At 35.9% G+C, this 24,287-nt stretch overlaps 1 protein-coding gene across 8 annotated transcripts in view; it reads right to left on the bottom strand.

Annotated features, from left to right (window-relative positions):
• The window catches only part of GPBP1 (GC-rich promoter binding protein 1), a 104,187-nt gene that overhangs the window by 70,107 nt on the left and 9,793 nt on the right, over positions 1-24,287 (bottom strand). For 6 of the 8 annotated variants that reach the window (XM_057540320.1, XM_057540321.1, XM_057540322.1 and 3 more), the window contains one exon: positions 88-207. In XM_057540320.1, the coding sequence (XP_057396303.1) occupies positions 88-140 (53 nt within the window). In that variant the 5' untranslated portion in view covers positions 141-207. Of the gene's footprint in view, positions 1-87; positions 208-2,692; positions 2,757-24,287 lie in introns of all 8 variants that reach the window. The other 2 variants (XM_057540319.1, XM_007176091.3) reach the window with 1 other exon arrangement.

Below are 24,287 nucleotides of genomic sequence, written 5' to 3'. Positions count from 1 at the left end.
TTAGTTTAGCTACATCTGTGTAGAACATGAACTAAACACAGGCAGACAGAAAGACAAAAAGGAAAAGAGAGATGCAAGGAAAAATACCTTTGTTGATGATGGTGGGGTAGGAAAATTAAGCCAGGCTGGAGCAAAGTCATGCTGCGCCATTTAGGTCCAGTCTCTCCAACTCAGCGAAACAAGGCTTCAACACCTCATGGCAAGTCCCTGTCGTATAAAAATAGAAGGCATTAGATCTATACAGCTCCTGGCCCAAATTATCTTCTTATACCTCCTTTAAATTACAATGATCTGACCACTACAAGATTTCAATTATAATGAAATTCTAGAAAAGGCAAAAATACAGTGACAGAAACTAGATCAGCAGAGTGCAGGTGAAGGGCCTGGGGAGGACGGAAATGACTACAAAGGGAAGGAAAAAATTTTCAAGGGTAACTGAGTATTTATCCTAATTGTGGTGATGATTATACAAACTATACACTTGTTAAAACTCATCAAATTGTGCACTTAAAACTGGATAATTTTATTATAAATAAACTATCTCAATGACGCTTATTTTTAATTACAATAGTCTTATCACAAATAGATGAGTTATCAAGTGTCTCCTGATGTGACACAATAGGATGCATGCAGCACTATCTATGTACACAGCACAAGTTATTCTTGCGGCCAACCTATACAGAATCTGAAATCTGATTTAACTAACAATTTGCAGGAAATTCAACATAGAAAAACAAATTAAAGGACAAATGAAGGAAGTAATCCACCAAATGCAGATCACACGATACTCTTCGAGTCAAATGATCTGGTTTCTTCAACAAATAAATAGCTTTCATAGGCAGAGCAATCAAATACAACATGTGGCCCTTACATAAATCCTTACTCAACCAAGTTTAAAAAGTGAAAATTATGAAACAGTCAAAAATTTGAACATGAGCTGAATGTTAAATGACTTTAAGAAATTACTAATCATTTTAGATGTGATGACTGTTAGTGCAATGCTGGTACAGTGGCCCCTTAAAGAACAAGGTTTAGAACTGTGAGGGTACACTTATATATGGATTTTTTTTTTTCCACTAAATACATACTATAGCCCTTCACAACCTGAGGTTGGTTGGATCCAAGGATGTGGAGCATCGCGTGTGGAAGGCCAACTGTAAAGATCTGACTTTTCAAGTCAGACTTTTCAACTGCATGGATGGACAGCACCCCAACCCCCAACCTGCTCAAGGTTAATCTGTACATAAAAAGACATACACAGAAGACTTTGCAATTAAATCAGTACATCTGGAATTTGCTTTAAAAAAACACAACAGGGAATGCTGAATACGGGTGTCACTGAAACAAGGTTGTCCATATGTTTATAAATGTTAGTACAAGTAGGTGTATAGTCTTTCTACTTACACATATGTTTGAAAATTTCCATAATTAAAAGGTTTTTTTAAATTACAATCATCACAATGGGTATCCACTGCTGTTGCATTCTAAACTTAACTTTTTGGAAGCCTCTCTCAATTGCATCAATAAAAATTTCAAGTTGCCAGCCCAATCTAAACACAGTAAACTCATAGTTTTTTAAAATGAGGGAGAAGCCAACTGGGCAACTGTACTCATTTCAATATAGAGCTTACATATTAGTCAATGAAGAAATCAAATTTTCTGAACATTAATGTCTAAGTTTACTAATAAATGTTTCATATTTACAACTGCATAATAATCTCAAAAGTGGAACTTTAAAAAGCAAAATGATCAATACCATTGTTAATCTTCCTTTTTCAAAATCTTTCAAATATAAGTAAGTGCCATGGCAGAATTCGTCATACCAATTTCCTAAAATACTTTAAAAATTGTCAAGATACTACAGAAACATTCTACTTCTATCCCAAACTGTACTGGTTCATTACAAGAAAGGTTAAGGAAAAAAACCCAAAAAACAAAAAAAAACCCTGATACAATTTACCAATACCAATAAAACACTTATGAAACAAATGCAATATTTTAAGGCTGTACCTAAATCAAAATGAACTACACAAAAATCTGGACATTTTGAGCTCTAATTCTACCACCACCATACATTATATTTTAAAGTCTTCTGAAATAAAAATGAAAACTCAAGTGTTTTAGGATGTATAAAAAATTTTATTATCTATTTTGACATGAAGCTAAATACTGTTTTGAGGTGTCTGTGATAGGATGTTACTTTTCCAACAACTTTTTAGAAACTTTTTGTTGGAAACTCTTAAAATTACAAGTCCAATAACTCAATGAGAATGAAAAATTATTTTTATAGCTTGTTCCAAATAAAAATTCACAAAAACTCCAAAGGACCTAAATAAAATAACCAATAATTTAAAGCTTTTTCATTTTATACAGGGTCTCATCCCAAATGATGGTTAAATGAGAAGTTATATTCTAAAACTTATCCCTAGGAGGCAAACCACTACTACTGTCTCTGTTTCTGCAATGTCCTTATGAATTCTAATTTAAATCGAGTTCTTAAAGAATAAAGCATGGACAGCTAATGGCATAGGTCTTCCTGTTCTGAAAAAAGGTAAAGAGCAATACTAGCTAAGTTAGGACATTTACACAAGTGTGTGAAAGGATCAGGATATGCTATCCCCAAAATATGCCACTTGGACATGAGAAAAATTTTGAGCTGAAGGCATGTGAGTTCCTGAAATCTCTTACCTACCTCAAAGCAGAGCCTCCCAAAAGAATTTATTAATCCAGTCCCCTGGAGCAACTCTAATCTTCTCCTTTTGGGAGACAAAAAATAAAATAAAATAAAATCCAGCACCACCACACCCAGACATTGCCACAAACTCCTAAGGACCCAGTTATCTATCTTTTCTCAAAAGTCATTTGCTTTTTCTATTAAGTATCCTTTTTCCCTGTGAAGTTAGGTATAGAGATCCCAAATTCTACTCATCTCTTTGAGTTACTCATCTCTAAGTACTGCCAGGTGTGAGGACAAGCTAATAAATTTTTGTTTGTTTTCTCTTGTTAATCTGTCTTTCCTCAGTCTAATTTACAGGGCCCCAGACAGAGAACCTAGGAAGGTAGAAAAGAAATTTTACCCCCTACACATATAAAAGCAAATTAAAGTTTAAAAGCTCCACCTTATCCATTTTCTCTTTTTTTCCTTTGAATTTCTGAATTTTATTTATTTTTTATACAGCAGGTTCTTATTAGTTATCTATTTTATACACATTAGTGTTTATATGTCAATCCCAATCTCCCAATTCATCCCACCACCACCACCCCCGCCACTTTCCCCCTCCATTTCCTTTTAACTGTGCTTTATGCCATCTGATTTCATTCCATCTTCCTTTCCCTGTATGTTATAGGCTGAACTGTGTCCATTTCCCAGCCCCCCTGACCAAAATTTCATCATGCTGAAACCTAACAAACCTCAGAATGTAGAAAGAAAGAAGGAAAGAGAGAGAAAGAGGGAGGGAGGGAGGGAAAAATGCTGCCAGTATGAAAATCCTAATTTCTCATCTCACCCAATTTACAACTTGTTCACCACTGACAATAAAAATCCACCAGGGGAACACTGGTTCTGAAATAACCCAAATCTAAACTCTATACGTTCTAAGTGTACATGCCTGACTTTAAAAAGAAAGACCACTAACTACTTAGAAGTCCCAAATATAGTTCTTTGAATTGAAAACTAATATACTTTGGCAAGAAATACACAAATAGATGGGACTTTCCTATTTCTGGTAATGTTTTACTTCTGAATCCACAAAATTTGTGCCAAAGAATGAGCATCAAACTTACATCTTTATAACGGTTTATATTTCAGATAAATAAGCTTTAAAAGTCACGAAGCCTATCAAAAACACCCAAATCAACCAATAGCTGAAGCATTCTAACTAAAGGCAGAATACAGATCATCGTTAAAAAAAGAACATGGGGGGACTTCCCTGGTGGTCCAGTGGTTAAGAATCTGCCTTCCAATGCAGGGGACTCGGGTTTGATCCCTGGTCATGGAACTAAGATCCCACATGCTGCGGGGCAACTAAGCCCACACACCACAACTGCTGAGCCTGCACCAGAACTAGAGAGCCCGCGTGCCACACCAAAAGATCCCACATGCCACAACTAAGACCTGACGCAGCCAAAAATAAATAAAATATTTTTTAGAAAAAGAAAAATAGAACATGGGCTTCAGAGTCCAACAGGCCTGGATTCAAATCAGCTCAACCAGTTACTAGGCTGAGTCTCAGTTTCCTCTCTTCATTAAAATTAAGATAACTACTATTTACTTACCTAATAAAATTCATCCTGAAAACTGTTAGTTATTTTAAAAAAAAAGAAAAAAAACTAGTACCCTTCACCACCATAATAGTTTTATAACAACCCTTAAATAAGGTTAAGTTTTTCCAACATTAAACAGCTAACATTCCTTCATTAGGAAGGCAAGAATCAGAAGACCACTATTCATAGTCATCTTTAGTTCTCTTAATAGTAAACCTGTGGAATACTCCTTTAGTAAGCTTAGTTTAATACATTAACAGATTTCCTTTAAAAAGTAGTCTTCTTCCCAATTCAGGCCTAAAGCCATTATACAGGGCAGAGCAAAGGAGCCAAGGGTCTAAAACTAAGTGTTAGAGCCAGAGTAGGGATGAGAGGGTATCAACACATGAAACTGGCCCAGCACAGGATGTCAGCATCAAAGCAGAGCAACAAAGGACATCCATGAAGAAGGGACAACCAGGGATGGGGCAGTGAGCCCAAAAAGAGGAAGGCATCCATGCAGTAGAAAGGAAGCAGCTAGAATAAGGAGTTATAAGACTAAGCAGGGAGAGAAGGGTATCCACATGGAAGTGGCAGCTGGGGCTACAATAAAAAATTGGTTATATACAAGGAGAACGATCAAATAAATATATTTAGAATGATGAAAGCTAATAAGTTTCATACTGTTAAAGAAGACGGGAACTAATAATGGAAAGGATGAAAACTAGAGTGAATGATGTGTTGTATGATTAACACAAGTCACGTATTAATAAAATACTAATATTCATATATATCATAAAGATAAATATTTTCTGGTTGTGTGTGTGTGTGTGTGTGTGTGTATGTATATATATCCCTCCTCTTCCCCAGCTCTGAGCACTGAACGGGCCAGGCCTGAGCATAGTGACACTCCAATAGCAACAAGCATACTTAACATCCAGGTCTTGTCTTCCAAAAACCATTTTCCAATGAAAGAAACCAGGGCTTTTTTGAGAAATGAACAGCTGATTCCAGGGCTAGGAAAAGATGACAAAGTCAGTCTGGAATATTTTGTTGTGGCAAAAACCAAAGAAGTGTCCAAATAACAACTGGGAAATATCAAAAGGACACAGAAACCAGCTTGAGTGAGCTCCCATTGGTCAAATCAGGGACAATTTGAGCATTAAAAATGAGAAAATATATGGGAAGGACATCAACACAAATGGTGAAATACAGAACTCCAAGAGCCTACCCCTCCACACAAACACCAAAAAATCAAGCAAAATCTGTCAGAACCAACTTTATCAGAACTCTGAAAAAGTCAAAGGTTTACAACAATTAGGGTAGCACTGAATCAAGAAAATGGAAACTTTAAAATAATAGTAAAGCTTTATGGCATTTTCACTTGCCCTTGACCCACATCTTCTCCGGGGCACAATGGAGGTTTTGAAGACCCAGTGTAGGGCTCTGGTCTCTGGTTCCAGAGTGAGCAGAGTAGACCTTATTCTCACAGAATTATGTTTGTCTGTGTAAACCTGTCTGGGGGCTACGTGAGGACCAAGGAGAGGCACTTGCCTTCGTTTTGCCTAACAGGGAAGGAAAATGTGTCAAGCAGAGAGCAATCCTCCAAAACATTCTAATGCAAATGCAGAGCCCCCTGCCAAGGACAGAGGTTTACAATTCAGTGAACAATAGCACACCCAAAGCCTGGGAGAAAAGACTGAGAGGGAATTGGGTGGAGGGTGGGGGACAGTTATGGCATTGCCAACAAACTCCCTCATGCCCTATAAGGGAAATTAGAAAACCACACCAACGCTCCGGGCAAGATGCATGCTCAGGAAAAAAAAACCTGAGAAGGTCCTAAGCTTTCACCCCTGGCTGATCATTAGGTTCAGCAAAACCAGTACATGAAGGCTAAGACAGTTATAAACAGTGTGTAAAGAAATGCCCTAACACAGATATAATAAGAAAAAAGTGGGAGAGTTCTTATTTTTTTCCTTTCCCTTTATTTTTATTCCCTTTTGGCTCCAGGCATGCATCTGCAACAAAACACTAGCTGACAAGGTAAAGATGGCTCTTGTTTGAAGAGCTCGGAGAACAGCAGTATCCATGGACAGCTGAAATAAAACTGCTATTGTATTGCACTGAAACTACTTTTTGTAACCACTGAACCTTTAGTAAAGTCTTACTAAAGGCTGCAACCTGTCTCACCTGTGCTGTGAGCACCAAGATGGTTTCTGGCTTGGCCCATGTGTGAAGGATTTGCAACCTTTAGACAAGATAATATATTGACCCTGATAACTTTTATATTTTGTTCATCATGGATTTTTTTGCATTAATTTAAATTTCATTAAAATGTTATTTATCTCAAACAACAACAAAACACTAGGTGATCGCAATCTAAGGGACAGAGACTTCAGAAACTAACCAACACAAAGAATACAGACTTTCAGAAATAGTTTAGAAAAGTCACTAAATGAACACAAAACCACAACCCACAGCAAGCAACCTCCAAGGATGGGAGGAAAAAAAATTTGATCCCTAGAGTCTCCAAATTACAATATTCAAAATGTTCGATTTTCTAACAAAAATTACAAAGCGTGCAAAGAAACAATGAAGTATGGCCCACTGCGGGGGGGCGACGTGGAGGGGAGGTTGTGATATTAGCAGACACTGTCCCTGATGATGAACAGACATCAATTGTCTTAAATACAAAGAGCTAAAGGAAACCAGGAGAACAATGTCTCAACAAGTAGAATATCAATAAAGAGACAGGAATTACAGCAAAGAACCAAACAAATTCTGGAGCCAAAAAGTACAATAACTGAAATGAAAATTTCACTAGACAATTTCAACAGCAGATTTAACCGGCAAAAAGAAGAATCAGAGAACTTGAAGAGGTCAATTAAAATTATCAGTCTAAGGAGCTGGAAGAAAAAAAAAAGAAAAAGAAAACTGAACAAAGCCGAAAAGAAATGTGGGACACCATCAAGCATACCAACATACAGATAATGAAAGTTTCAGAAGCAGAGAAAAGGAGGGGGGCAGAAAGAGTCTCTGAAGAAATAATGCCTAAACACTTATCAAATTAACTAAAGACACAGAATATACTTATCCAAGAAGCTAACCAAACTCCAAGAAAGATAAACACAAAAAGATTCACACCAAGACACATAACCAAACTGTCAAAAGCAGAGAATCTGCAAAGCAGGGAGCCAAAGGCCAAAGGCAACTGGTGGCATAAAAGGGATCCTCAATCAATAATAGGCCACACTGTAATGAACAAGGACCTACTATATACAGCACAGGGAACTATACTCAATATTTTGTAATAACCTATAAGGGAAAGAATCTGAACAGGGATATTTATATGTATGTATACTTAATCACTATGCTGTACATCTGAAACTAACATGACACTGTATATCAACTGTACTTCAATTTTTAAAAATTTTTCAATAATAATAATATGCCACATTAACAAAATGAAGGAAAAATACCATATGATCATCTCAGCTGCTGCAGACAGGCACTGGACAGAACCTAACACCCTTTCATGATAAAAACACTCAACCTGATAAAGAACATCTATGAAAAAAACACAGCTAACATCATACTCAACACAACTTGTGTATGTATTCAGTGGAAAAAGACACATTCTATTAGGATTAACCATGAAAACATGCTAAGAAGAAGAAGCCAGACACATCCAGAAGCCAGATCACATGTTGCAAAATCCCAGTTTTTATGAAATATCCAAGATAGACAAATCCATAGAGACAAGAAGCAGAGACAACCAGGGACTGTTGGGAGGGAGGAACGAATGGGTACTGGTTGCTAAATGGATACAGATTTTTCTTTTGGGGTGATGAAAATGTTCTGGAACTTGGTAAAGCTGGTGATTTCACATCATTGTGAATGTACTAAATGTCAGTGAATTATACGTTTTAAAATGGTCAATTTCATGTAATGTGACTTTTGCCTCAATAAAAATAAATAAAAGTGCTGTATTACAACACCTTGAATAAAGCATATGAATCCAGAGAGATGAATACATACACTGAAAAATTTTAGGAGGAAGAGGTTATTTATTCAATTTCTAAGAACCTCAAAAAAAGAAAAGTTACTACAGTTTTGCAGTGAAATGGCCTGGCAAATAGCCTGGGAAATCCTTAATCAACAGATCAAAGTGAATCATCAGTAACAGAACAAACTGAAATTGTGTGCCAATGAGCAAAACAGAGCACCACTTCACTTTTATAATACCCTAATCAAAGATAAAGAAGCACAGCCTGTCTAAACAGGAGAAAAGCTAACTTGAGAGACATTACATGTACTAAAACAACTGGCCCATAATCTTCAAGAATCAGGTTATGCAAGTCAAGAAAAATCATTTTTTAAAAATGATGACGCTGTGACACATTTATTCTATATTTTTATGAGTCATGTTTTTAACTTTTGAAAGTATACTTTGACATTTTATTCCATTCAGTTTTGTTTGCTTCACTACTGCAACACCATTAATAAAGTTTTATTAATATTTAGTAAGCACTAGGTGATTTCCAGACTTCCCTAATAAAAAGTAAGAGGCCCCTCCCCTATGGAGTCTGATTCAACAGGTCTTAAGCAAGGCCTAGAATTCTGTTCTTAAACAAGCACTTAAAGTAATGATAATCAGGAAAAGATGGTAAATACTGTAATAAATATTAACCAAGAAGAAAAAAAATCCTTGCCTATGGAACATGACCTCTAAAGGAAGCAAAATAATCTATTACTTTACTATTTTTTGCAGTTTTGGTCATGACACAGTGTCCAATATCTTCTGTTATCAAACTCAAAATTACAGATTAGACTCTCTCAAATATAAAACAACATTAGCAAATTTCACAAGAAATCTAGACTATCAGAAATTTCCATCCTTTAAGAAGTTTCATATTATTAATGCTTGCTTTAACCTGGAATTTTGTTAGACCCCCCCTATCCCCCTCAGCTTACCTCATTAAGCTGTTCAGAACCTTCCTATGCTTTACTTACGTGAAAAAAAAAAAACAGAAGAGGAATGTTATGAGAATTGTTATTATTTGTTAAATTGCTACATATGGAAAATTGCTACTTTCACCCCTACAAAAAAGAATTTTATTTAAGGAGAAAAACACATTACTGGAAACAGCATGCTTTCAATTCTCAAGTTTTTAGATTTAACACACAAAACGTAACTGAAGTACTCCAAAACTTATAATGAGCTGACTTAATTTTCATATAAAATGCACCAGTACAAAAAAATAAGCCTTACTCTATAAACAAATTTTTACTCATTGAGCTTCTCTTTCCCTCACAAAACTAAACAGTTTAAGTCATCCCTGAATGAGATGTTTTTTTTAAAGTTTGGTAAAGGTAAACTTTAATTCAGAATTATACTGCAAACAATATGGACTAAATGGCATAAAATGTAATTCAAATCAACTCATTTACTAAATAGCCAATGTAAGCAAAAACAGGTACTAAACACTGAATATACAAGGGCAGTTTTCCTTCTAACTGCTAACAAGCTAACAACTGGAAAACAAGGTTGCTGCCTCAAATCCTTTATCAGAAAACGTATAAGCAAATTATTTATCTGAAGCACTTAACCATAAGAAAAGTGCCAACGTTATCAGAGTTCAAATAGAGTAAACATATACACGTAAAAAAATATATATGCTGGGATCAGCTTAGATATGTTCTCTGAAAAGTGGGCAGAATCAGAAGAGATAAATAATTTACCGCTAGGCTACACAGCCAGTAATATGAACTCAGATTCTTCTACCTCAAAAGCCATGTTCTTTGTTCACTACCAGTATATTTCTCAAACTTTCCCACAGAAATTACTTAAAGCTAATAACAAATCCATTCTCCTGCCCCACCAAAATGTATTTTCAGAAAGTAATCAAAATAACTCATCCTCAAGTCCTATTGTTTTACAAACTTATGAAATTTCTGCATTATACTATAATATATCCATGTATGTTTTAATATAAAAAATTTTAACTTACCATCAAGTAAAATAACCTTGCAGCAAGAGATGACTGGTTTACCCTATGTGTTTCTTAAACCATGTGTGTAAGAAAACACTGCTATAACAATGTAAAATCCCAGCGATGACTTAGTTCAGCTGGAATATCAACATGAACAAAAAAGAACGTAAGTATATATGACTATGGTTAAGAAAAAATATCTTGGATACAACTGACAATGTCTCATATAATGTAGAACTGGATTTTTTTAAAAACCAGGATATTATATACTACAAGAAACTTCTAAATTACCATCCCTTAAGATTCAAGGATAGTCTTTCTTATTTAATATGTTCAAACTTATTTTATTTAGCCCAAGACACAAAACCATAATGCTTAATGTTTTATTTCAATTAAGCAGAAAACAAAATTACCCTCTCCGGCACTGATGCAGGAAGGAAATGGAATTTATCACTGTTTCTCCCCGCCTGCCCCCACACCTTGGCCAGTAACATAATTCTAAAAAATAAAAAATCTGAAGCAATCAGTCACTCTGTGTGAAGAATTTAGAGTAAGCATGGAGTATCTCTGAACAGGTCTCTTAAAACTATTGGGGGCTTCCTTTCTAAATGGTACTAAACCATTATGTTACAAATATATCTGAACTAATGAATCTAGTCACTATACTCTAAACACATCAAGCCAGTAATGAACAGGTCAACCAAACACCACTTAATATGCCAGGTATATCTAAAACCGAGTAGAGAAAATACTCCAGGGACAGTAAGCAGCGTGCTTTGAACAGCACACAGGAATAAGAAATCTGAACTACATTCAGCAGGCAAGGGAAGTACTCAGAAGTTTTAAAGTTGCAATTACATGTGTGGAAATGTGCTTTCAGAAAATAAATCTGGTAGCTTGTTGTAAAATAAAGGGGGTGGGGATGATTCAGTAAATCACCTGGAGAGGAAAAGGTATTAAAATCTAGAACTTTAGTTCCCATTACCACCCATTCATAACAAATGTTTTCAAAAGTTTCATTACTTAATTTTTTTTAAGGACTATTCATGAGTTCAATTCCAATGGAAAAGAACTTCCCTCAACTTTCTAAAAACTACAATATAAAAGCCAAACTCAAAGCTCTCTTATAAAAAATGGAAGTAAAGAGAGCAAGAGTAAGGGAGTAATACAGGCAATTCAATAAAGTTGGAACACTCCCTCACACCATACACAAAAATAAACTCAAAATGGCTAAATATAAGACATAACACCATAAAACTCCTAGAAAAGAACATAGGCAAAACATTCTGACATAAATTGTACCAATATTTTCTTAGATCAGTCTCCCAAGGCAACAGAAATAAAAGCAAAAATAAACAAATGGGACCTAATTAAACTTATAAGCTTCTGCACAGCAAAGGAAACCATAAAGACAACCTATGGACTGGGAGAAAATACTTGCAAACAATGTGACCAACAAGAGCTTAATTTCCAAAATATACAAACAGCTCACACAACTCAATAACAAAAAAAAAAAAAACAAACAACCCAAACAAAAAATGGGCAGAAGACCTAAATAAGTTTTTCTCCAAAGAAGATATACGGACAGCCAACAGGCACATGAAAAGATGTTCAACATCATTAAGTGTTAGGAGAAATGCAAATGAAAACTACAATGAGGTATCACCTCACCTGATCAGAATGGCCATCATCAGAGTGTCTACAAATAATAAATGCTGGAGAGGGTATGGAGAAAAGTGAACCTTCCTACACTGATGCTGGGAATGTAAATTGGTGCAGCCACTGTGGAAACAGTATGGAGGTTCCTTTAAAAACTAAAAAGAGTTACCATATGATCCAGCAATCCCTCTCCTGGGCATATATCCAGAAAACACTAACACTCTAATTCAAAAAGATACATGCACCCCAATGTTCACAGGAGCACTATTTACAATAGCCAGGACATGGAAGCAACCTAAATGTCCATCAACAGATGAAAGGATAAAGGAGATGCGTACACACACACACACACACACACACACACACACACACACACACACAATGGAATATTACTCGGCCATAAGAAAGAATGAAATAATGCCATTTGCAGCAACGTGGTTGGACCTGGGATTATCATACTAAGTGATATGTCAGAGAATGACAAATATTATCTTATATCTCTTATATGTAGAATCTAAAAAAACAGTACAAATGAACTTATTACATAACAGAAACAGACTCACATAGAAAACAAACTTAGGGTTACCAAAGGCAGGTGGGGAAGGATAAATTGGGAGTATGGCATTAACAGATGCACAACACCATATATAAAATAGATAAACAACAAGGATGTAAACAACTACACTTCAATTAAAGAAAAAACTCAAAAAAATAAAAATAAAAATAAGGGGGTAGTAACAATGGATATGGAGTGGGGAAAAAATGGCAGAGAGAGGGAGACTGCAGAAACAATCTACAGGTGAGTGATAGTAGATGACTGGATGTGGAGAGCTAAGGAGGCTGAGAAACCAAAGATGAAAAACATTTCAAAGTTAGGAAATGAGGGGGACACAAAGATTTGGGGATGCTAGTAAATGGTGTTAACATCGTGTGTTCATTTTGTGAGAATTTATCAAGCTGTATATTTAAAATCTGTGCACAGTAGTGCATGTGTGTTACAATTAATAAAACATTCAAATGCAAACCTTTTTTGAACAGAAAACCAGGAACAAAGTTCCCAGGAACTATTTGGTAATTTGGAGTGAATCACTGAAAGTCAGTGATTTAACCATTCATGCCCAGGTACTAGAACCTCTGTAAAAACCCTAAAGGAAGGGCTACAGAGAGCTTCCAAGTTGTGGTACACCCCAAACTCCACAGGGACCCTTCCAGACCTCACCCTATGTACCCCTTCATTTGGCTGTTCAGTCGTGCCCTCTAGCATATCCTTTAGAATAAACGAGTAACAGTGGTGTTTCCTTGTATTCTGTAAACCATTACAGCAAAATATGGAACCTAAGGATGGAGGAGGGTTTTGCGGGCATGGGAATCTCCAATTTGCAGCCAAATCAGACAGAAGTGTGGGTAACCTGGGAATCTACTATTTGAGGTTGGTATCTGAATTGGGGGCAGAAGGGCAGTCCTATGGGACTGAGCCCTTAACCTGCAGGGTCTATACTAAAGGGTCTATACTAACTCCAGGTAATTGGTGTCAGAAAATCCTAACTGAATTCAACTGTAGAACACCCAGTTAAGTGTGTCCACAAAAAATTGGAGAACTGCTTGCTGTCTGGTATATGAATGCACACAAGAGTATCTAACTATCACGCAAAAAAACAAAAAAAGGAATCGGGGTAGATTCTCCAAATAAAGAGCTAACATGAGCGCTGACACGACAAAGATATTTGGCTTTTCAGAGTCTTTCAACATAACAGTCATTCAATAAACACTGCTCACATACACAAAAGTCCCAAACAGCTTTTTATCACCTCATTCTTGAATATGAAATAATCAAACATTTTAAGGAAAAGTGGCAATAGGAGAGAGACCACTAAAAACCACGAACACAAAGGAAACAAATAATTCAAGAAATAACTAGTGAAATGGAATTTTCAGAACCCCAAAGATAAACAGCAACTTCAGGAGAAATAAAAAAGAGAACACTCCTGTAAAGGAAGGAAAAAAATCAGAATGCATCAAACTTCTTAAAGATCTCCTGCTGTAACACAACAAAATAGCAATCAAAGTGCTGAGGGAAAAAGTATTTTGAATCATGAAAGCCATACCCAAAATATCAAGTGTGAGGCAGATAAATACATTCTCAAACAGTTCCTAACAGCCAGGAGGAAAGAGAAAGACCAGTGAGACTTCCCTGGCGGCCCAGCAGTTAAGACTCCGCGCTTCCACTGCAGGGATTGTAGGTTCAACCCCTGGTCAGGGAACTAAGATCCCACGTGCTGCATAGTGCAGCCAAAAGAAAAAAGAAAGAAAAAGACCAGTGATCAACATTTTCTAGTCAGTCCATTAAAAAATTAACTATTAAACAGGAAAAGATGCCCTGCTACTCTCATAACAAGAGAAGCACAAATTAAAATACTGGAACTACTCACCTACCAAACTTGCAAAAATCTTTGTTAGGGTGGGTCCAGAAAAGCTTGTAGTCTAGAGTTAATTTTTGCGCCACTAATTGGAGCTAATCCTTTTGAAGACTTTGCCTATACTCCATTTACTGCCGGTGCTCCATCTATTAGGTGGTCTTTCCACTGAGGCTGATGGAAACAAAGACTTTTCCTAGTCCTATGTAAATCTTTGGAATTGTTTCACCTACTCCTTTCTGGTGGTTCTACTCCCTGGCTTCAGTCGCTTCCAAATGCGCATGTGCAGGTCAGTCCTAAGTCAAAGCCTTGAAGCCTTGAGTGGACCCTTTTGAGTTCTCTCTCTTGCCAAGTTTCCTATTATAATACTTTGCCCCACAAATTCTACCTACTTCGACCTTTTCAAATTTTCAGTTGTCTCCTTAACTTTTAGTAAGACCACCAGACTATGCTTGAACTCACCCTCCCTGTGCTGTAACCTATTAATTTTCTTCAAGCAATGAGCTGGGGCATGTATAACATTGACCACCTCCTGTCAACCAGTATCTAAAAGCCTGTTTCATACATTTTGCCTGGCTTTTTAGATTTCTCAGATGAGTGGGTAAATGTGGTTATCTGGTTGCCTGTTAGTCCATCACAGCCAGAAGTAAAAGTCTGCACGTCAATTCAATTTTTTTTTTAAATTTTTTACCAGACCGACACGTGTCTATTTTATTTTATTTTAAATATTTATTTATTTATTTGGCTGCGCCGGGTCTTCGTTGCAGCATGCAGGATCTAGTTCCCTGACCATGGATCAAACCCAGGCCCCCTGCATTAGGAGCACAGAGTCTTAACCACTGGACCACCAGGGAAGTCCCTGCCAACTTAATTTTAACACTACAGGATTTTCACTAAATTGAAAATTTTACTTGTGTAAATTTTCCCATGGAATTTTTCTTTAAAGGATCCAACTAATTCCAATTTAACTGTTTCCCAAAGCAAAGTCCAACAACAAAATCTAGCACTCAACAAAATGAAATTCATAATTTTCAGCAATCAAAAATTACCAGTCATGCAAAAAAGGGGGGGCGCTGCAGGAAAATACTACCAATAACAAGAAAAAAAATCTATCTTTATAGAAAGATATCCAGAAATGATGGCTATGACAGAATTAGCAGACAAGGTAATTAAACCAACTATATGTTTAAGGAAAGGGAAAATAGGAACACAAAGGAAAAACAGAAGATACTGCTAAAGATAAAAAAAAGTAATATCTGAAATGAAAAACACTGAATAGGATTAACGGCAGATTAGACAATGCAAAAGAAAATGATCAGTAAGTGTACTGCTACGGTAGCGTTCAAACTAAAAAGCATTAAAGGAGATAGACACTTTATAACTGAAATGTATGTTTAGCAAGATAATTCTAATATTTATGCACCCAATAACAAAGAAACACTTTTATAAACCAGAAAATACAGTTGATACAAGAAAAACATAGAAGACCTGAACACACCTTGCTCAGTCCAATAAAAATCTAATGGATAAAAAATTAGTAAGAGTATAGAATATTTAAACCATACTCATTTAGGTGTTCACAGATTTTATATATCAAATACTAAACCCCCAAATACAGAAAGTATATCTTCTTCAAGCACCCATCTTAGGCCACCAAAAAATCTTTAATAAATTTCAAACATACCTACAAACAGCATTATCTGACCACAATTCAATGAAACTAAAAATAACAAAATCAAAACAACAAAAAGACTCTTCTACACATAATTTTAAAACAAAGTAAGTGAAAAGAAGCAAATTCACAAAACCAATAGTTAACAAACTGGAAAAGCTGAAGAACTACAAATAAATCCCAAAACTGTTCTGGGGGGGGCGGGGGAGGGAGCAGAGATCAATAGAGAAGCTACTAGAATATAAAATCAAAAATGACAAAAAATCATAAGAAATCATCTGAACGACTCTATGTAAATAAAGTTGAAAATATAGAAATGGACAATTTTTAGAAAAATACAATTTACTAAAAATATCCCCAGTAAAGAGAAAACCTAAACAAATTACCATGAAAGCGTTCCATTACAAAAAACAAACAAACAAAAAAAACAGTCCAAAAGTCTCCTTGAGAACCAAGATTCTAGCACTGAAGGAAGGAAATGCACATGGTAAGACAGAAGGCAATAAATAAAAACCCTGTGGTCCTAAAATTGAATTGGAAGTATCAGTATGAACTTGTGCAGTACTGTAGGGTAAATACACATTAAGACTGGCTTAGAATTTAAATTCTACTTTAAATATCAAGCATTCAAAATTTAATTCAATGAGATAAAGCAACTATCACTTTTAAAACTCTTCCATCCATGGATGAATGGATAAAGAAGCTGTGGTACACGCTAAAAAACAAACAAGGAAACCCTGCCATTTGTGACAACACGGGTAGACTCTGAAGGCATTATGCTAAGTAAAATAAGTCAAAGAAAGACAAATACTGTATGATCTTACTTATATGTGGAATCAAAAAAAAAAAAAAAAACCAAACTCATAGAAAGAGATTAGATTTGTGGTTACAGAGGTGGACTGCGGAGGCCAATGGATAAGGGTGGCCAAAAGGTACAAACTTCCAGTTACAAGATAAGTACTAAGGGTGTAATGTACAGCATGAGATAATGAATAATAACTAAACTTACTATGGTAATCATTTCACGATATATGTTAAGTCAAAACATTATGTTGTACACAAACTTACTCAATCATATATGTCAATTACATCTCAATAAAACTGAAAAGATTCAAGGCATAAAAAAATTTTTAAAGAAAAACCTTAACCATTTCACTTCAAATTACTTATCAAAAGATTCAGCATATACATATATATATATATGCTATTCCATTCAACACAATTAAGCTTCTAAGAAAAATATTTGACATGTTTTCTGAATAACACAATTCATCAACAAAAATGACATTTATGGAGCAGATACTCCAAAACACCACTTTAAACAACTTTCTCCACAAGAACACATACTAGTATGGAATGAATGAACAGGAGGGAGGGAGGGGGGGAGATCAGCTCATTCTTCCAAGGTATCAGAAATGGCAATTACACGTAAAAAAACAGAGGCGCGATACTGGTAATGATTATCCTCAAACTACCAAAACGTGAAATCCACCAGACTAAATTACAATGAATGTGGTATCAATTTAATTCCATAATTGGTTACTTTGTGCTGAAACTCCACATAAGTAGATTTATTAGCAAAGAACAGTAGAAATCTTTAAGAAGGGAAGTAGAGATAAAAAATTACTGACAAAAGTAAACATTACAGAGAAGGGAAAGAGAATACTTACTGAGCATCTACAATGCAGATACCATGTTAACACTTTACAACTCAATCTTCTTAATAAGAAAAAGTATTTTACAAGTTAAAAAAAAAAAACAAAAAACGTTAGCTTGAAGAGGTTATACCCATGGTGTCACAGCTAGTTCCAAACCAGCTGTTTGGAGTTACAAACACAAAAATCTTACTCAGTCTTTTCATCTAAATTACAGCATAGAATCCGTTTTTTAAAATACAACTGTCCTATTTACAGAATAATGGGCTTGATAATTTGCATTTCAAATCAATTTTCTAGAATTAGGAAACCATAAATTTAAGAATATAGTTTCTTTAATTCCAGATTAAATAGTTCTTTACCTCCTTTTTATCTAACGTAACTCCACTTTAAAAGCCACAATTTCACCATAACATTAATATGTGAATTGAAAGAAACATCATTGGTAGACAAAATATACCCGACACATACAGAAATTTAGTATGTGAGAAAAGCTGGGACAACCCTACCTCAAAGCTTACTCAATATAATCATCAAATGGATCAAAGACTTAAAGGAGAAAAAAGCAAAGTCATATAAAAAGTAGAGGAAATTTTTATTATCTCAGAAAGGGGAAGGAAGGCCTTTCTAAGTATGACACACAAAAACAGAAGTAATAAAAATATATTTACATATGAACTCAAAAAGCGATCTATATGATAAAATTCACAACCAAGATCAAAGAAAACATCATACTGGCGGGGGGGGGGGGGAGGGTGGGCAGGGAATACTTGTCACATAAAGCACATATAAAGGGACTTTTCCCTTCCTACATAAAATGTTGCTACAAATCAACAGAAAAAGAACTCAATAGAAAAATGAGGAAAGAATATAAAGAGTTCACAGAAAAAGATCTTACATATAAAATTTTCATTCTCGGGAGTTCCCTGGTGGTCTAGTGGTATTAATATGGAATAAACTTCCAAGATAGTTCCTTAGTAAAACAGGTTACAGAGCAAAGAGGACATTATGCTACTACTTGTATAAGAAAGAAAAATATAATGTGCTTATATATACATAAGGTCTCCCTAGAAAAATTCATAAAAAAGTTTCTTCAGACAAGAACTATTGCTGGACAAAAGGACAGAGAGGGTGACTTTTCCATAAAAACCCTTGTACTATTTGTAATTTGCACGAGGTGCATGTATCCAAAATAATTTTAAATTCTCTTTAGTCTGACTCAGCTCAAACTCTTTAACATAATCCACCTTTTTCTGAAGCCAAGTTAGGCTGAAGAGCAGGATCCCAAGAGCAGCAAACAAGTTTCAACAAATGAATTTATAAAGCCTAACCCTATGAATAAGTTCACCAAGGGCTAAGAGATACAGGACCCTTGATATGAAATGAAAAGATCTGGGGAATTCCCTGGCGGTCCAGTGGTTAGGACTCCGCACGTCCACTGCAGGGGGCATGGGTTCAATCCCTGGTCTCAGGGAACTAAGATCCCACATGCCTCGTGGTGTGGCTAAAAATAAATAAATTTTTAGAAAATGAAAAAGACTGGGAAATTCAGGTACCTTAATTTAACAACATAAATGGCTATAAGACAAAAATATACACTGAATATATATATTCTCTCACACACGCACACACAGACACACACACAATCTGCTAGGCAATTTGCTTTAGGGCTTTACAAGTACTATCTCATTTAGTCCTCACCACATCCCCAGGAGGATGATATTGTCTCTTCTACAAAACAAGAAAAACAGGTTTTTATATAGATGTGAAGCACATTTTAAAGTTCCCAGGGTCACAGTACAGTCAGTGGCAGCTCAAATTCTTAACTACTCTACACACCCTACACATGCTGTAAATAACCCAGGATACATTAGGTAGAGACCATGCATTATATAAAATATTAGCTTTAAGTTTAACAAGCACCTAGGTCAGTCTTTAAGTTCTGAGTTTAAGTTTTAATCTTACCTGTCAGGCACTGTCTTCAGCTATAGCTTTATATCAAACCATACAAAATACAGATCTCAATTTGCTAGACAAAAAGTCTCTTACGTGGCAAAAAAACAAAAAAAAAGACAAGTAATTTGAACTACCACAGCAGTCACAACTTGCTTTCCACTAACCTAGCCAACTTTGTCTCCAAATAAGACTCTTGCCCTCTCATCAAATTCAGTCTTTGGAAGGCCCTAATTTTAAGGACTAAGGTGACAACATTTTTACTCACTTTTCCCCATTTCCACAATGTGCGTATAAAAGGTACTCATTTTAAATGAAGAAAGACCAGAGACTACAAATCTAAAACTATCAGTTGAGTTAAAAAAACTTGAGGCAACTAAGCTTGCACAGGAAAAGTTCTTAAGACATCTTGATTATCAGGTAGTTTTCAACCTAGCTGGCGTGCATGAAGCAATGATTTCATTATTCACCTAATGACACTTGCTGCAGTAGCCTCAAGTTTAGCATCCTGCTAGAGCTTTAGTAAATAAGGCCCCCTGCAAGGGATCTGTAAGATCCAAAGCTAGACCAAACTGAGAAAATTTGTAATAATACCAAAAATAATTAAAGCTCTATGGACATAAATCTGCATTTGCATCTTTGAGGAGACAATGTAAAAGGATTATGTTTCCTCAAATAAAGACATTAATTAATATAAGTGAACTATTATGGCCTTCCTGATTTCCAAAAATGAGGAGTCTCAATTAGCCACCCACATATTTCAAAGTCACTCCTTGAAATCTAAAGTGTGTTTTATCTTTTTAAACCTGAGAGGGCAATTTCACTAGATTTCAATCCCTCTGACTGAACACTTCAAAACTGGGGAAATTTTTTGAAAGGCCAGGGTCATAATAAAGAAGTCTTTATCAGGCAGTCCCCTCAGAAAGGCAACAGCAAATCCAAAGCCAGCCTTGAATCTAGCAAACAGACTAGAAGCTCACGTAACGATTTAAGTCTAGGCAGATAAAACCGCTTCTAAATGATCAGACAGCAAAGAAACTCGGCTGTAAATAATCTCCTAACAAATTTTACCTAGTCCCCAAGCAGTTAAACAGCAGTTCTATAATAAAAATACCAATTATATATACTCAATTTGGGGGGAAAAAGAGTTAAGTTACATTATCTAAGATGTTAACAATTCTTTTGCTGTTAACAATTCTCTTGCTCTGCAAGTACCTGCACTGAGCATATAACAATAAACAAATGAGACAAGGTACCTGCCCTCAGAAGTTTACGCAATAAACATGGGTGATAGTAAATAAGATAACTAAGAGACTGACCTGAATGAAATAAACAGGATAATATAGAGTAACAAGAGAAATCAAAGGATACAGGAAGGGGGTTGACCACTTTACATAGAATGGTTAGAGAAAGTCACTCAGAATGTAACATGAGTCAAAACTGAGCTAATGGGCTTCCCTGGTGGCGCAGTGGTTGAGAATCTGCCTGCTAATGCAGGAGACACGGGTTCGAGCCCTGGTCTGGGAAGATCCCACATGCCACGGAGCAGCTGGGCCCGTGAGCCACAGCTGCTGAGCCTGCGCGTCTGGAGCCTGTGCCCCGCAACGGGAGGGGCCGCGATAGTGAAAGGCCCGCGCACCGCGATGAAGAGCGGTCCCCGCACCGCGATGAAGAGTGGCCCCTGCTTGCCGCAACTGGAGAAAGCCCTCGCACGAACCGAAGACCCAGCACAGCCAAAAATAAATAAATAAATAAAATAAATTAAAAAAAAAAAAACTGAGCTAACAAGGGAAAAAAAAAGGCAGAACATAAAGGCCCAAAGACAGGAAGGAAAATGCTTGGTGTAGTCAAGGAAGAGAAAGAAGGCCAAAGGTCAGTGGTCTAGGAAGACAGTAAACAAGGTTGCAGAGAAAGGAAGGGGACAAACAATGAAGACGCTGGTAGGCTATGAAGTCTGCATGTTATTCTTAGGGTCCAGTGGAAAGACACTCTGCTCTGCGAATCATGAACTACAGGAGTGTAAGAATAGCACAATAACAAAGTTACAAGGCTATACAGCAAATAGTTCAAATAAGAGACGATGGCGGCTTGTATAAGCCCAGTGACAGAGGAATAGAAATGGACATATTTGGGAGAGCAAATAGATTTGCTAATTGATTAGATGGAAGGAAAAGAACGAAATCAAAAGTGAGCCCTGGTTATTTAGCTTGAATAGGTTGATACTGTATCCATTTATTGAGCTAGGGAAGAATGGAGAAAGTATGGGGCTGTGAAACACTCAAAAAAGTTCAGTTTTGGATATGATAAATTTGTAAACTAAATGGAGAAATCAAGGTTAGTTAAATTACAATAGTAGAATATGGGGAAGATCTTTTGCATAAAGATGCCATTTAAAACTATGGTACCATACTGCAGGTTAAACAATTACCTCAGAAGAGTGTAATGCATTATGCTTCAACAATTTTAAACTGGTCATAATGCAACCTAAATATACCTGGTTTCTGCTCAGTTCTGTCCCTTCAACTTACATTTATCCATTTTCCCTTATCCACAATCTTCCTCCTGGTTGATCATATGATCCTCAAACACTACTATCTATCTGACCCAGCCATAACAATACTACTACTACTACTGTTTGTTATCATCTTACAATTTCAAAGCATTTAGCATTCATTATTTCACTTGATTCTAATGATAACCTTGTGAAGCAGGAAAAGAACCAGTTTTACTACAGCAGGATATAAAAGTCTTACAAAGGCTGGCCTGGCCAACAACAAATAGCTATTATTTACTAGATGGGATGAAATCAGCGTTCAAATTTAAGGACTCTGTTTACTCTGTATTCACAGAACTTCAGAGCAGACAAACTACATGAGTTCAAGAACCTTACAATTTTGCCTTGTTACTAAACAAGAACCAGTGGAAGTACAGGCACATAGACACTCAAATATCTACTAGGCAATGAACATCTCTAGCCTAAACTCGTACTCAAGAAATAAAAATCCCAGATCCACTGTTGAGCCAATGTTTTACAGTAAATAAGATGGTATGTTTGTATCCTACTTTCTCATTTCCAATATAGAAATGTTGTCATTTATTTTCCAAGTATGCTCAAGTATAAATTAGATAATATCTAACATTTCAAGCCACTCAAAAGAAGATTGCTCTATGAATTCAGGATGGCATTATTTTGCAACCAGTCTTACTTCACATATCCATAAGAACAATTTCCCCTTTTAATCCAAATTTCCTGTAAAAGATTTTAGGAAAGAAAAGATGTCAAACAGGCTTTACAATAGAGCAGAAAAAAAGATCAAAAACTACCATTTGTATTTATCGACTACTATTTTGTGGAACTGACATAATACATACATATCAAGGAAGAGGCCACAAATAGTTCCACATGCATAAGGTCAACTGATATTCAACAGAGGTATTCCAACATGATTCAATGGGAAACGAAGTCTTTTCAACAAATTGAACTGGGAGAGTAGAACATCTAAATTAAAAAAAATAATAATAATAAAGAAATGAACCTAAACCCTTTCACAGGCCAAAAAATCATTCAAAATGGATCACAGACATAAAAATATAAGCTAAACTACAAAACTCTTAGAAGAAAGCTAAAAAGCAAGAGAAAATCCTGTGACTTGGGGTTAGGCAGAAATTTCTTATGACACAAAAAAGCACGAATCAGGGCCTACCCTGGTGGTTCAGTGGGTAAAACTCTGCGCTCACAATGCAGGGGGCCCAGATTCGATCCCTGGTCGGGGAACTAGATCCCTCATGCATGCCGCAACTAAGAAGCCACGTGCCGCAACTAAAGATCCCATATGCTGCAACTAAGACCCGGCACAGCATGCATACATGCATGAATAAATAAATAAATAATTTTTTTTTAAAAAAAAGCACAAATCATGAAGAAAAAAGTAACCAATTTCACTACAAATTTTGAACTGCCTGCTCTTCAAAATACACTGTTAAGAAAATGAAGACAAACCATAGATGGGAGAAATGTGCAAAACGTGTATCTAATACACTTGTAGCGAAAATATATAAAGAATTCTTACTATTTAATAAAACAAGCCAATTTTTTTTTTAATGGACCAAAGACTTTGACACTTCACCAAAGCACATAAAAAGATGCTCATCATGTCACTACACCATATGATAGCTTTAATGCTTTAATGTTGGATAACTACGCACTCAACTACCCTGGTAGTAAATACTATAAAAATAAAGGAAACGTACTCCAATTAATCACTGTATTATTAATCAACTTGAAGTACTTTTCTTCCTTAAAGGACAAGAGTACTTAAGAACAACAGATCATCTGCTTCTTTTAAGAAGGGCAAATAACCTGTACAGGGTGTTTTGGAAAGTGGGGGGCAGGGAGGTGGGTGTCTGTGCTATTACATATTGAAATACATTATTATAAATGTCCTTTTTTTTATACCTGTGTATCATTGTGATATTATATGCATAGGATATTTTATTTCAGGATAGTATACACACTTTAAAAAGTGCACTTTAAAAAGGTCAGGGATCTGACTGGATTCTGTACCACTGCTCTAGAGCTGTGCTTTCCAATATGGCAGCTAATAGCCATACATTGTAATTTAAATTTAAACTAATATTAAATCTTAAAATTCAGATCCACATCTGCACTAGACACATTTCAAAACTCCACAATGACATA

Source organism: Balaenoptera acutorostrata, chromosome 2 (assembly GCF_949987535.1).
Source record: "Balaenoptera acutorostrata chromosome 2, mBalAcu1.1, whole genome shotgun sequence".
Classification (NCBI taxonomy): Eukaryota; Metazoa; Chordata; class Mammalia; order Artiodactyla; family Balaenopteridae; genus Balaenoptera; species Balaenoptera acutorostrata.
The sequence above is the reverse complement of the archived record's forward strand: the minus strand, read 5'-3'. Positions and strand labels throughout refer to the sequence as shown.